The 15984-nt window shown below is 42.4% G+C and overlaps 1 protein-coding gene across 1 annotated transcript in view; it reads left to right on the top strand.

Moving 5' to 3' along the window:
* Window positions 1-15122, top strand: part of dlgap2a (discs, large (Drosophila) homolog-associated protein 2a) — a 179081-nt gene extending 163959 nt beyond the window's left edge. Inside the window, exons 9-14 of the mRNA XM_030044917.1 lie at window positions 413-798; window positions 7484-7572; window positions 7718-8157; window positions 8645-8736; window positions 13717-13869; window positions 14916-15122. Coding sequence (XP_029900777.1) covers window positions 413-798; window positions 7484-7572; window positions 7718-8157; window positions 8645-8736; window positions 13717-13869; window positions 14916-15122 — 1367 coding nt within the window. The remainder of the gene's footprint in view (window positions 1-412; window positions 799-7483; window positions 7573-7717; window positions 8158-8644; window positions 8737-13716; window positions 13870-14915) is intronic.
* The last annotated feature ends 862 nt before the right edge of the window (window positions 15123-15984 follow it).

The raw sequence follows: 15984 nt of genomic DNA, 5'->3' as shown, positions 1-15984 counted from the left end.
GAATCCATCAAATAACCTGTAAGATCAAGTGGGAATGAGTCCAATATCACTGAAAACCCCAAAGAGGTAAATAGTTCAGAAATCGGCTCTTTGGGAGATGGTTTGGAAGTGGGCTGTGTCTGGTGTCAGCAACATTTGATCCTTTGTAAAATGTTCAATAATGACCCAGGTAATGCTAATTCATAACTTTAAACAACTGTGTCAAATAATGGTTAGAAAGTCTCCCAATACATACTTGATCACTTTTTTTTTACAGGCATATACTAATATTTTGTGGGACAAATACCAAATGAAGTTGTGCTTTGTTCCTATGAAGGTCTCAATGTCTCAATGACAAATTTGTTAAAAAAGAAAAAAAAAAAAATAGCACTCATAGATATTGTTTTATAATTAGGTGTTGCCCTTTTTCCAGCTGTCACCTACACACCCAGCTACAAGAAGACCCCTCCACCAGTCCCGCCCCGCACCACTTCCAAACCCCTAATCTCTGTCACGGCCCAGAGCAGCACCGAGTCCACCCAGGACGCCTATCATGAGGGGAGGCACCCTCGTGGCGGGATGTGGGCGTCTGACGGCCTCGGGCTGGGGCTGAGCCTGGGCAGGGCCCTCTATAACTCCACCGACAGCCTGGACAGCACCAAGGCCGTGACGATAGCCATGGAGGCGGCCGGGGTCATGGCTGGGAAAAGACACCCGTCAACGGACAGTCACAGCTCGGTCCTGACCTGTGACAAGGCCGTCCTGGTGTCCAAGGCCGAGGAGTACTTGAAGACGCCTCGCTCCTCTATAGGGATACAGGTTAGCTCCTCTGTGTGTGTGTGTGTGTGTGTGTGTGTGTGTGTGTATGTGTGTGTGTGTGTGTGTGTGTGATGAAAAGATGTCACACAAGGGTAATATTCCCTATTCGAAGATCAAAACCAATGCATGATTACATAATGATAAAAATACTCACACACACACATTCAGCTGAGGTTCAGCGCTCTCTCCACAGCAGCTATAAATAGCATGGAGTGAGTCATCTTACCGCAATCCATCAATTAAGATTCAACTCATGCTAGAGCGGCTTTTACTGAATGGTGGTTCACTCGCTGGTTCATTCACGCTCTTCCCTTCTCTCTCTCCACTTACTGTACCTTATTTATCTGATTCTCTCTCTCTCTCTCTCTCTCTCTCTCTCTCTCTCTCTCTCTCTCTCTCTCCCTCCACCTGCTTTTCTTCCCGATCCTACCTTGCATCCATCCCCCTCATTCATTGTTTAGATGCTAGCCAAGGTTCTGGTGTTGTTGATCTCGCATTGCAGGCCTGCTGCAGCAGAACAGAGACTGAGGCATCTGCATCGGCTCACACCACCACCACCTCAGTACCACATATTGCATTTTATCAAAGCTGAATATTGAAGTCCTTCTATGAATTTTGGATGCCGAGAATCACCTCTAGCTCTATGCACAGAGGGTCATTATGCTTTTCCGTAGCCTATTGTACTCTCTATGTTCTTCCCGGCTCATATACCTCAGTTCTCAACCCCTAAACTCCTCTTTATTATCATCATTTCACCACTGTCTCTATACACTCGCCTTCTATTAATCTTTCCCCTCCTTCGCTGTTATTTTCCACCATAACTCTCACCCATTTTTAGTCTCCCTCACACACATGAATTCATACACCGACTCACTCACTCACTCTGGAATCTACTGACTGTCTAATTTGTGCAGATCTGGGCAAAGTTTGAGTTGCGAGCCTTTTAAATATTTTGGAAAAAAAACAAAAAACGGACCACTTCATTAATCTCATTTTGTAAGGTGTTTGAATGTCGTTGGGAGCTATTAAAGTTTCTGGCAAAATAAATCAAGCACACCTTAAAGGGTAATTGCTGCTTTTTTTCCAGGTGATATTAAGATAGTCCCTTGGCTGGAGATTAGTCTAACAGCCAAATTATGCTGAAGCCATTGAGTGTCAGACGTTGCCATCGGGGAGTCAGCCAACGAATAAATGATCCCTTCAAAGTCAATTGATCCTGCCACGCTCGCTGCGCTAGATCACATCAAAACTTCCAAGAGCATGCAGCAACAAGATTTGCACTCATCCTATTCTGTGAATGGGAAAATTTTACGGGGGCGGTATTACAAATAACAAGTTTTTAATATTTTTGGCACGGATGGCACAATCTGGGATGTTATTTAAATGATGATAAAAGATGGCAGTGATACTCCCTGCTACTTAACAAGGTTCCCACACAATGGGACTGAGGTCTCAGTACAAGGCAGCTAAAGCACACAACGCACAAAGTGGAGCCCAAAAGGGAAAAACACTCCATTCTGCAGTTATTAGTTGGCGGCAGGTATGCAGACTTTAACAACTCGCTTCCTACTTCCCACTTGCATGCATTTACACCGAGGCAGCATATGAGGGGCGGGTTATGGGGCACGACTGCAGGGCTGTCAGACCAACAGTGGAAACACAAATGCTTTTTGTTCTCGCAAATTGAGGCTGTGGGCCATTAGCACCATGTGGCTCGAAGATAGCCCTAGCTTGCCGTGGCATTACAGTGGACAGCCGGCCACTGTTAATGCCAGGGAGGAGGGTGGGGTCACCAGTGCTAGCAGCCAATCAGCACCCAGTGGCTCATTAACAACAAGTGACAGCTTCTGACACTCTAGGTGCCCTGGAAAATAAATTAACTAAAATATTTTCTTTCATTTAAATCTTACTGATGAGTTTATCAGTCAAAGTTTATAATATAAAATTGCCAAAATAAAGATGAGAATAACCCCTTTTAAAAACTGCATTCACTCATTCTCACACACTTGACGGTAACTCACTGTATTAACCACTCTTTTCCTCACACCTAGTGCAGTCATACTGAGAGGTGGAAATAACTAATTGCATTTACTCATGTTAACTGAGTAGCTTTTTGTGTACTTTTGTGAGTTTTTTTAGTCAGTAATTTTACTTTCACTAAGTACTTTAGTTTGCTTGCATATTGTACTTCAGTACATTTTAAATCAGAGAACAAATGATCAGTGACAGACTGTGGAACCTTTCACAATGAACACTCAGTCAGCAAAGATCCACACTTCAATCAAGCCTTGGCTTTTTTGCAGAATGCACCTTTAAAAGAAACTAATTTGAAGGCCTCTGTCTCCTCCTTGTATAACTGCATGGAAAACATCACACCTAACACAGTAACTTTTTTGAAAAAGTAATTCAGTAACTTTTACTGCCAGTACATTTTAAATGAGCTACTTTTTACTTTTACTTCTGTAGATTTGTACAGCAGTACTTCTACTTGTACTTAAGCAAAATACAAGCAATGTAACAGTAGTTTTATTCGAGTCACAGTTTGTAGTGGTCTTTCCACCTCTGGTCATAATGGATTACAAGTCATTCACTCACTCACTCACACACTCACTCATTCACTCGGTCAGTCACTCAATGGCACACTCCTTTCCATCCATTCACTGGCTTACTCGCTTACTATGTTTACATGCTCAAGAAATCAGATTACTGTGAGTAAGCAGGTTAGGCAGGAAATGCGGCAATGCATTTACATGAGTTGCCTTACTCTGATTACTCAAGACCCCAGTGTACATGCACTTCTCTGAGCTGTTACTGCTGCTGAGTCCACCTGTCAGTGGCCTTTGACGGCTCTCAGCTCTGGAGGGTTGAAGCAGTCAACAGCAAATGTGTTTTTTGTTGCCTTGCACTCACATCAGACATAACACTGACGTAAATTTAGTGAGCCTTCTTCAGTGACCATGTAGAACAGAGAGTTTTTACTCTGCTGAGTGTGGTGCCATGTGTTATAATTGTATTTATCCTGTCAGTTTCCTTATCCTTTTTTTTAGGGTTTTCATGGCCAAATACTCCGAGTACCTAAGCAGAAATCTACTTGTGTTAACCCGGTTCTTGTCGTTTACATCAAGTCAGATAACTGCCCGTATACATGATGAATGACCCGATCTCTAAAGTGTATGTAAACACAGTGACTCACGTACTTGATCACTCACTCACTCGCACGCTTGATCGATCGGTCACTCACTCACCACGGCACCCACTCCATCACTCACTCTTTTGTTTGTTCAGTCAGTCACTCACAAACATTCACTTCACCCTTACAGACACAATCCCTCTCCCACATACTTACTATATCGGTCCCCCTGCCACCCCCACTCCTACCCTCTGCAGGGATTAGTGTGCAGAGACAGGCGAGTCAGTCAGTCATCCAGGGATGAACAGGCCACCTAACCACACTGACGAATGCTAATTTTAAGTAGCAGAGCCGCAGCGTCAAAGCCTTATTGTCATGCCTTGGCAAACTGTGCAGTGGGAGAGACACGATCACGGCACCGTCTTCTAAAATCAGCGCGTTCGCCGCCCTGATTTAGCACATTGGTAATCAACCAGACGGAAGACTGAACACGTACCATACATGGCGGACTGAAAACTGAGACAGACGGTGGAAAAAGAGGAGGACACCATGTTTTTTTTGGCAGAGCGTGAGAGATGAAAAGAAAGGTGATTTTAAGAAAGGGATACATAGAAAATGAGAGTGAGTGAGTGAGGGAGGGAGGGAGGGAGAGAGAAAGAGGAGACTGGAATTATATTGGTTTTTTAAATTGGCTCCAGTGATGTGTGTAAAGTACAAAAGCACTTTCGATTACTACTGCTGGTGCTGTGAAGGTCTACATTTACAGAAACATCCAACAGCAACAACAACACCGAGAAAGACGGCTTCTGCCTGGCAACAAAAGTTTCCTTGAAAAACCTCCTTTGAATGCAGATGCACCTCTCATCTGATCACTGATCATTACACCGATACTTACTTGACATTTTCACACTCATATACCTGTAATAATGTGTTTATATAAAAAAAAAAAAAAAAACTGTGACTGTGTCTGGATCACACCTGGAAGCTTCCATTCATAGGATAGTCAGTCTAACTCTTGCCCTGTCGGTTTGTGAGAAGGCGTTTCAGTAGCTGGATCAGACGATGAGTTATCACTAATTCGTTGCATTATGTTCCTGATTTGGAAATAATGATTGATGACTTTGACTTCTGATTCTGTCTGATTCACCTGCTTCTGGAAATAAGTAATTACCCTGCATTAGCCTGCTTTGATATTGATTGACCCATAGTTTGTCCTTTAACCCACCCATCTCAGGTTATGATATTAATCTTTGACCTTTTGACCCTCTGGATATGGTGTTTTGTCTTTTAATGGTCCCCAGTGACCCTCTCAGAGCCTCCCTGGCAGCGTGTTTTCCATCTTAAACTTGAGATATGTTTGTCTCCTACGGGTCCGAGTGACGTATTTACAAAAATAGCTTTAATTGTACCCATAATGATGTTGCACAAAGATGAAGTCAAAGCTTTTAACCTTAAGCACAGTCGTCGCCTGGGAACAAGTCACCAGGTGGTGTTTGTGTGTTTGAGATGGGACACGCAGTTGAACTTTTCGCTGATGCTCACATTTTCCACACCTGTGCTGACGTGGGGACTGTAATTTCTGATGCAGTGTGTGTGTGTAGGTGTAGGTGTGTGTGTCGCCACCAAAAAATGGGTCTCTTCAGGGTAGCTAGCCTATTGGACATAAAACTCAATCTCACAGCCTCTGGAATATTTTGTCTTCCATCAGTCCTCATCTATCACAGACAAGAAACTCATTCTCTTTTCATGAGGTGGACTTTGCTTTGCTTCTAACACAAAGTAATGGAGGTCACCTCGACAAGCTGCTCTGCACTCATTTCCTCCCTGCTAACAGCTTTTCCCAAGCGGCCTGACAGAATACAAAATGGCTCTCCAAAAATGTCACTCCCCAGCGCTAATACTGACCACCTCATGCCAAAAGTAGAGTTGACATTTCACCACAACAGAAGCACATAGGTTGAACCGCTGCCTTTTACTCACTGTCACAGTCACAAATAGCACACTGAGCTTAAGACCTGTGGATGTGAATTTGAGGCATTTAAGGCTGTGGGAGCCTCAGAGGTATTTCTGATTGGACCTTGTGTTGATTACTCTGACATAGGCAGGCATAATGTTTAGCTAAGCAGTTTAAATGGCAGTAAATTGATTTTCAAATTATCCTACTAACCAGATAGCAAAGACTAGATTTAATTGGCCAATGTTCTCTTACTGCATGTTATAGCAGAGGAAACAGATAAATAGACAGATTTATGGAAAATGTGAGACCAGGTGAGCTACATTTAAAAAAAAAAAAAAAAAATGGCCTAGCAGCCACCATATGCCTCTCTAAAAATCTGGCCGTCGCCTGTTTTATCAAACTTTTGACTTGCCTCCCATTTCTGGCAGCATCATAGAGAAAAAGGGTTGGCCCGGCTGCAAGGAAGAGAAACGGAAATGACAGACAAAAGAGGCTTAAGACAGTGAAAAAAGTGAAAAATTGTGACAGTAAGCCAGCAAGGAAGGGTAGACAAAGGGAGACGTGAAAGCAGGGAAATTAAAAAAGGACAAGCAAATAGAGTAACGAGAAAAAAGTGACACGCAGAGAGGAAAGCGTAGCAGAAGCAGTGAGTGCCAACATGGCTTCTGTAAAGCCAGTAAAGCGCGGGGCTCTGGGGAGGCACGGGCACCGATAAAGAGCCTCCGAGTTGGGCCTTCTGGATCAGGATCACAGCCTTGCAGGGACAAGGCCGGATCAGCATCAATCATTTCCCCGCCATCCCATAATATCCACTAATGTTGCCCTATCTGTCACTCTCTGTTACTATGGTTACAAGACAGCAGTGAACCCTCGACAACAGCCCAGTGGGCGCTCCATGTGCAGCGTTGGGTTTTGGGATACACTTTGTAGTTTGCAGTTGATTTTACTAGTCATATGGTGTCGATGGTGGCGCTTAATAAAGTGACAAAGAAGAGAGCGTACATCCATTTGAAGATTTGAAACATATCCATTTTCAAAAAGGAAAAAAATAGCAAGCTTTTCTCTCAGTTGGTTGCCTGATGAAAGCCTGAGTTAGTCAAGAGAGTGTGTGTGAGACTCTGTTTTTGAAATTGATAAGCTTTGTGAATATCTGATTTGTAACACATGTGATCTGATTGTGACCCTCATAAGAGGCTGCATGTAATATTATCAGCTCTTTCCTTGTATCAGCTTTAATGTGCTGCTCAGATAGCCCTTCAGTCACGAACGGCTTCCTTCTCTCTGGTAAATGCCTGTGGGTTAGCCATGAAAATAAGTGTTTTCTCAGACGTTTTATGGTGTGCAATGCAGTATCCATTACATTCTGCTCATTTTTGTTTTACATTAACTTTCACAGAAAACTAAAACCTTTTCCCAGAAAATATCCCCAGTTTAGTTGCCATTGCAGCCTCCATAAATCATACAATGTTTACTTTCTGACAGGTCATGTACAGTTAAGGTGCTCTGTCCACTCCCAAACCAATAAACCCAGAAACACTGGGGAATGGTAGTTCACATAATGAGAACGGCTTTTGGGTTGTGTCATTTCTTTGCATTAGGTGGAAGCAGCCACGGACTCGGAATCGGAAAGCAAAGGCTCGCGGGAATACCATTCTGTCGGGATCCAGGTGGAGGATGAAAAAAAAGGGTGAGATAATGGTCCAAGGGATTTTAACCCAACAAGAAAAGATCAATTTTCAAAGATGTTTCTTTCATTATTATGAGCAATAGCCACTTTTTCTTTAACGTCATCTGTCATTATTGGGTTTTCTTTGTGTCTCCTTGCCCCTCAGACAGGGCAGGTTCAAACGTTCCAACAGTGTGACTGCAGCCGTGCAGGCCGACCTGGAGATGGAGGGCTTCCCTACAATGGAGGACAAGGGCCTGCAGTTCGGTGGGGGCTTCCAACGCCACTCAGAGCCCAGCACGCCCACCCAGTACGGGGCAGTGCGCACCGTACGCACCCAGGGCCTCTTCAGCTACCGCGAGGATTACCGCACCCCTGCCGAGCCCCCTAGCCCCAGGGAGACCAGCAGCGAGACCACCTGGCAGCTGGAGCCACCTTCCCCGAGGGAGAGCGCGGCCTCGTCGGGCGAGTCGGGCAGGGCATCCCCTTCCCTGCGGAGGGACGGCAGCTGGTTCATGCAGCTGCTGCACACAGAGACCAAGAGGATGGAGGGCTGGTGCAAGGAGATGGAGGCTGAGGCGGAGGAGAACGACCTGTCAGAGGAAAGTAAGTGGGAAAACTTACAATGCATGGCATTCAGCAAAGGGTTAATACTGACCAGTGGCTGTGCATCGTTAGGTAAATTAATGTAGATGTGACTAGGTGACAATAGAATAGAATGGACAGATGAATATCCATCCCTGACAAGTATTTTAATCAATTATTGAGTCTTACTGAGTCATTATTTTTCTTATAACAATTAAAGAAAAACTGTCAGCAGGATGATATGATCTCATTTGAATGCAATAGAGTTTTTCAATAAATCTTCCTAGATCAAGTGTCTTGTTGATGCTAGTGGGCGGGTACGCTTTATCCTGCCTTGTTCCAAGATATCAACACTTAAAATCTTACAGCTAAATGACTTGTTCAGAAGGATTTTTTTTTTTTACAGAATACATAGGAACATGGAGATACATTTTTAGTGTAAGCTACTGCCCTGAATGTATGGGACTATAAATGTACATCAGTAAATAGGACTGTGTGTGTGTTTCAGTCCTAGGTAAAATCCGGAGTGCAGTGGGGAGCGCTCAGCTGCTCATGTCTCAGAAATTCCAGCAATTCTACTGGCTGTGTCAGCAAAACCTGGTGAGACACCTGAGTGTGTGTGTTTGTGTGTGTGTGTGTGTGTGTGTGTGTGTGTGTGTGTGTGTGTGTGCGTGCGTGCATGCACTTACACATGAGGTTGAGATTGGTGATTGGTGTAGGAATATCTGTATATGCACAGACCTGAGATGTTGAAAAGACCCATGTGCACAAAGCAACAATAACAAAAAATGTTGCGTCACTTTTTGTGCTTCACCCACTTGTTTGAAGTGCACCTGCCAAGTCAGTCAAGGTTTTCTTTCCATGCAGTTTCAAGGTGAATGACTTATTGTTGTGCCAATGTCGACAGATTTTGATTTCAGACTCATTACAAAAGTGAATGTCTCAAAATCTGAATTTGTAGCATGTAAAGTATAGCCATGTGGTCCAGATCATAAATGAAAAAAAAAACAAAAAAAAACAAAAAAACGCATTCCATGATTCTGTTCATATTGTTTAGAAAGCATCAAATCTTTATACATGTGAACATAAAAATGAGAACTGGATAACGTTCAGCTGTATTTTGACCAAGACAGATGAAGACATAGATCAAACACTATAAAATTTACTATGTGATTAGTAACAGCTGAAACCTTCACATGTCCTTGAAGCCTTTTCTCTACAAATTTCAATACTCTGCTAACAGACTGTATCAAAAGTCACTGAATATGCCATTGATTGTGGAAAAAATACAAAATTGAGAATCAATAGCTATCTCATGCATTTATGTGTGGCCTGCAGAATGTGAAATGAATAGTATGTGAGGGTGAATGGATGTATTTCTGGCAATGCTTGTGCAGTCCTGACAGAAACAGTGAGCCAGGCCTGGGTTTAAATAGAGCTAAATAACCAGACACCATCCACTCTATTGCTCATCCAATACAGGAACACACACAAGGCCAGAGATTTCTGCCTCATATTTTTCTTGCACTGTTCTGAACTCATTTTATTGATCTGAGCCAAGTATCCAATATTTCAAATGAAGTTGGTTCAGAGTTATGAGAAATGGTGTTGCCGTTTTTGCAGCATGCAGCAGAAGCTGCTCATTCAACTGGAATGAGAATTGCACAAGGATTAAATATCCTGAATTTGCTTTTTATACCAGCCTCGGCTATTTGGTCCCACCAAGGAAGACTGTACTATGTCCTTTACTTAACTTTCTCATTTCCAAAAGCTATAATGTTTCTTACATGGCATGATGTCAAAAGCACATGGAATAATATAAACTGGTCCTGTTCTGTTTGAGGCATAAATTGCACTTTATCACTACATCTCTATCTCCTGGATCAAATCTGCATTCAGAGAGACAAACTGTGTGTAGAGCGCCTCTATGGGAGGAGCTCACCGATTAAAAACACACACTGACACAGCCAGGGCTTAAAACTCATTGACTCCTCCTAAATCTGGTGTTTTGAAGTCGTAACACTTTTGATACACTTTGAAGAAATCAGAGTTTCAGGAGTCAGGATAAAGCTGATGATCTCTTGAGCCAATGCCTCAATAATTAAAAACAACATTTAACTGGTGTGTGTTCACCTTACCTAACACCATGAATACCTTGATTTTATAAATCCAAAACATTTTTGATGACCGTGTTTATGAAGTAGAATTGTATTAACCCCACAGTTTTTGTAATTTGAATGAGCTGCATTTCTATATGTACTGACTGCTCAACGCACTTTGCAACATTTGCCCCCCCATTCACCCGTTCACACACACATTCACACACTGATGGCAGGCTGCAGTGCAAGATGCCATGCTGCCCATCAGGAGCAGTTAGGGGTTTGGTGTCTTGCTCAAGGACACTTTGTCACACTCTCTGGAGGAGCTGGGGATCAAACAAGGAACCCTCTGATTACCAGACCAACCCACAATAATACATTTCAGAGAAATATTCACTAAAATATCACAGCAAAACAAGAAATGTCTTTTGGAATTGTAAAGGAATGGTATAGATAAAAAATGCCATTAAAGTACAGTGAGGTTGCTATACTCCACTACTGTAGTACTGTAGGCGTGATCCTATAAGGTCCAGCTCTTGTGGATTTTTGACAGATCAGTGGAAACACACCGCAGGAAGCTTTTTGAGAAACACGTTAGCTGGATGTTCATCATCAATAAATACACTTTGTCTGTCTGATCATCTTTTTGAATGAAACATTTTTCAAACAAGTTTTGCTTTTGGGGTGCTGCCATTACCATGATGTCCATGGAGTTATTTGAAGTCATCTTCTACACATCAGAGGAAAGCTGACTTGTTTACTTAGGCTCCATGTGCTGTGAAAGGATGGATTCGTGACCTTGATGTTGCCATGCTGGCATCATGCTGTAGACCAGCTGAGATGATCAGCCCACTTGACAGCAGTCATGCAGGCTTTTGGTTCATGCAGATCTTTGCATATTTTGTCATTAATAACTCAAGATTGTATTATTTTGTCTTCCATTGCTCATAAAACAACTTTGAAAACCCAACTAATAAATACACAATTTACAAACTATATAAATAAAAAGCTAGATTTCATCAATGCAAACTCAGTTGTGTGTTGCTACACTTTTTGCATTAATAAGTTGCTTGTTATTTTGAGTGTAATCATTTGCAGCGGGCTCCCAGATCATTACAATCAAAACGCTGCATGGACTATATGCGACAAACAACACAGTTTGCATGCAAATTGGTAGTTGGAAAGTTTAATTTCACAGATTTTCTCAGCCAGTTGAAAAACACTGAGCTATCTGCCAATCACAGGTTTTAAATGGGACTTGTCTGCAACACCTTGCATGATTACACCAGTGTGATTACTCATAGTAAAACCAGGACTCGTGAAAAATCGTATCTACTCCAACATTACCTGTAAAATTTGCACAATTTGTACAGCAATCTAAGCTGCAATTTTAGCATTATAACCAAAAGTACAGAATAAAAGTAAGTTTGCAAGGAGATCCTTTTTTAATTTCAAATGAATTTCAAATACATTTGAAGCGCTGTGGCACACAGCAGGTGTTGATTCTTCTCATGCTGCAGACTTGAGTGCTGTCTTGAAACAGTTGATTCTTGTGCACAGGCATCTCTGAACTCAGGTCCCTTATTCCTAGTGTGAAATCTGCACTGTCTTCCACCAGCACACCTCTGTTTCTGTGTAATTGCCTTGACAAGCCCGAGGCCCAGAAGATGAATGAGCTGTGTGTGTGTGTGACTGGTGGATTCGGGCAGCTAAAGAAGTGACGGGGTAGGATCGAGCCTGCCTTCGTCTCTTCAGTGTGGGAGTACAGTGAGGGCTGCTGTGTCATCTGCAGAACGCAGGTTTTGAAATTGGTATCCAGGGGGTCGTAAGCAAAATGAAGGTTAGCTTAAACATGCTAGCTATAGCATTTCTAAACATCACTGTATTGCTGTGAAATTAATTAGAATACCTTGGTATAATTAGTGTGAATACATAAGACCACAGCAGCCAAGCTCCATCTCATACAAACAGTTTTGTTAGTGCTGGTGTTTTTCAACATTAGGATCATATTACCCATAAAGCCGGTTGCCTCCTGCTGCAAAGAGGATATTATTACTCCCCCTCCTCCTTAATGTTGCTTTGAGAATAAACACGTTGGAAGCGATTTCTCTGTCAGCCTTTCACTAGTTTCACCATCTGACATTGCAAGAGACTCTGAAAGCTTTAGCTGTGTTTACACTGGAAAAACAGCGCCCTCTGATTGCCTCAAAGCAATTTTCCAATTTAGCAGTTTTCCTGTGAAATCCAGCCCAGGGGCACATTATGTAAAATATAGTCTAGAGGCCGGTAGAGGCTGGCAGTCTTTTCAGCAAATGTATAATTTGCTTACAGTAATTATACTAATGACTCAAAATGTGATACATATAGCACCTTTAATTTAAATATCATTACATTCCTTTGAAGTTAGCACCAGGACAGAATGTATATGAGATGAAGGACTAGAAATCTTTGCTGTGGACGACAAGGCACCTCTGTTAGAAAAGAAAACATGGTTCTGGCCACAGACAAATAGTCATTTGTTATATCACACAGATAATTAATATCAATATCTATATTCTAAGCATTAGTATCTGTCATCCACATGTCTGTTCCCACTGAGCTTAGCAGGCAAAAGGATGTGAATTGATTATATAACTTTTGTAGTCTAATAGAATATGAGGTATGCTACTTATTGTTGTGGGTGCAATAGTCTGATAACATCAAAAGTGAGAGCTCTGTATAGACTTGTCACAGGTAACATTAATTGGATGTCTGCCTCTTCATTATACGAGATACAGTGCTATAAATCTCCAGCAACCCTGGTGGTCTCATTCAAACTTTTCTATTCATACAGTTTGTAGTCTGCAGTGAGAAACCTTTTAATGTCCATATTATTATCTTCCTTCAAAAACACTGAACACGTAGAGCACGGGTGGCTTAGTAAAGAAATTAAAGCCTAAAGCTGAAGTTAAAAAAAAACAAACAAAAAAAAAACATAAAAGGACTTAGATGTTACCTTGCAACACTGAAGTACACAATAAATAAAGCATCACAACTCACATATAGTATTAGCTCAGACCTCCAAGTCTCAAAGACTTCCTCTGCAGGTCAGTGACCGAGACAGTAACGCTTGATTTCATTTTCCTTTCAGTTCAAGAATTCAGAGATGAACTGGAATGAAGTGAAAGGGGCATTTTGTTTCACCAGATCTATGAAAATATGACATGATGGGTCATCACAAATGGTTGTTCCTAATTTCAGCACAGAGCCCACAAAGGTTATTAATGGACAAGGCCATGCTTTGATGAGTTACAATAAGGACATCTAGTGGATCTTGGCTGAATTGCAATAACCGGTGTGGTTGTGAAGCTGTGCATTTGTGCTTATCGTCGACAACACAGGTACTGAGCCAGCCATCTGGCTCAATACCCACAGCCACACCTGGGATTGGTTAAGTCAGTGTTCTCTATATGGTAACCCTTCTCCCTTGTGGTTCTTGTAGGACCCCAGTGCGATGCCGCGGCCCACCTCTCAGGACCTGGCTGGGTTCTGGGACCTGCTGCAGCTTTCCATCGACGATGTCACCATGAAGTTTGACCAGCTGCAGCAGATCAAGAACAACAACTGGAGGCCCATAGACAGCCCAGAGAAGAAAGTGAGTCATACCCCATAGACCTGCCAACCCTGGCCCCGATAACCTCAAGATACCACTGCATTTAACTGGCATTTTGGGTCCTCTTAGCAGGACTCATTCAAAATTTTAGGGCCCTTTTCCACTGCAACAGTAGCAACCGTTTGGCACTTTTCCAGTTTTAATTCCATGTCATTTTTTGGGAGTCTCTGTTCAAAATATGGGGCTTACAAGAAAAAAACAGGACCCTGGGGCAAGACTACTGCACTGAAACATTGAAGAGGCAGTAGCAGCATCTTTGAATTCATGTTACATCACACAAGTACAAGCGTTTTGTCATTAGGTATCAAGCTACCCTCCTTTCTCTGGTTTGTTTGATACACACCAAAATGCATTGGCTCAGTATATGGTACACGATGAAAAGTAATACAATTAAACACAGCACCTCGCTTTCCATCATGTTTACGTCTGCTTTGTACCGTCATGCAGCTCACTTGGATGATGCGGATGTCCTCGCCTTCATTTGCCATCACTGCAGCCATTGCTCTCTCCCCTTAAGTTTGTTGAAACATGAACGGTGACTAGAAGCAGATCTAGCACGATTTGGGCTAGTTCTTGTTTCATGTTTTGCAGTGGAACAGGAGCCTTTGAAGAAATCATTACTGAGTAGCATAAAGTGGGCAGTTAATGTGGATAGTTAAAGATTTGATTTTGTTCAGTGCCTTCATGTTGGAGCATAATCAAAAGAGATGGATGTAATAGATGTGCAGAAATTGTATTCCATCATTAAAATCCATTTTGACTATCTCAAAACAGAAAATTCCATGTCCAAGTTCTACTGTACCTACTGCCAAAGGCGCCATGTCTGTGTGTCAAATCAAATTTCAAGAGTGACACAGTATGCAGATCAAAACATGTAAATCTTTATATGCAAGATCACTTGGCTGTATCATTCAGAGATCTTTATTTTGGCTTGGTGGGTTTGATTGAACACTTTAGTCTCCACCAAAGTCGTTGAAGACCCGACTGACTTTTACGACCACTTCTGCCTTTCTCTCTTTTTCCTGAAGCCACCAGCTCCAGTACCAAAGAAGACAGTGCGTCAGAAGAGCGCGGTGACGAGGGAGAAATCCCTGGACCTCCCAGACAGGCACCGGCAGGAGGCCCGTCGGCGACTCATGGCAGCCAAGCGGGCGGCCTCCTTCCGGCAGAACTCGGCCTCGGAGCGAGCGGACAGCATCGAAATCTATATCCCCGAGGCTCAGACTAGACTTTGAGAAGACAGGGTTGGGGGCCGATGTGTCTCCCTGCTCCCACGTTCAAACAACTTTAAAACTAGCCTTTTTCTAGACTACTACTCTCTCTACTCTTCCTTTCACCCATCTATTGTCTAATCTCGATAGCCATCCTCAGTGTCCATTGCCAACACCTTTGGTCTGTAGGATGTGCCAAGCCTCTTCTCCCATTGCCAGAATAAGTACTAGCAGAAATGTATCACTGACATGGGTTGGTTGGGTTTCTTCTTGGTTTGCTGGTGATCCTGACACCCAACCTTCAGGCTTTCATTCAATATCCTGGAAGGGTGTGTCTGTAGTTTTTCAGCATTTGCAAAGTGCCATTTAAAAAGTGCAGCTTTGAAAACCTACCAGCAACCAGGTCTTTGAGCTAAAACAAGTAAAGGAGGGAAAATTTATTTATTTCTGGTTGTTCAAAAACTTGTTCAAAAGGTACTAACCCTTCTGTATTTTTCAATAATTTAAAAGTTAAGAGTTGATTGATAGCTTGTTCTCTTTTGCTGTTTTTGTTTCTCAATTCTTCTTTGGGCAAGTATTAATTACAAGTTAAAAAAAATCACAAAATTGTTAAAGTTTAAAACTTTGAAAAGTGCCAATGCTTGAAATACCTCAACTATGTGCACGTGGCACTGTTCACCCATATAAGGTTATTCAGGCAGCCCTTATAAGCTCTGGACTGGTCAGTGTTGAAAAATGCAGCTTTCTACCCAGTGAGGTTGTAGTCAAATATTTTCATGGTCTGAATTGGTGGAACTATCTTAGGATGACATCAGTCAGCTTATTAATCTGCACATTTCAACCAACTTTCCTATATGCCTCCCCATCCTGTTGCCAGTTTTCCAGT

The sequence above is a fragment of the Myripristis murdjan genome, chromosome 22 (genome assembly GCF_902150065.1).
Source record: "Myripristis murdjan chromosome 22, fMyrMur1.1, whole genome shotgun sequence".
Taxonomy (NCBI): Eukaryota; Metazoa; Chordata; class Actinopteri; order Holocentriformes; family Holocentridae; genus Myripristis; species Myripristis murdjan.
This window is presented reverse-complemented; position numbering and strand designations above follow the sequence as displayed.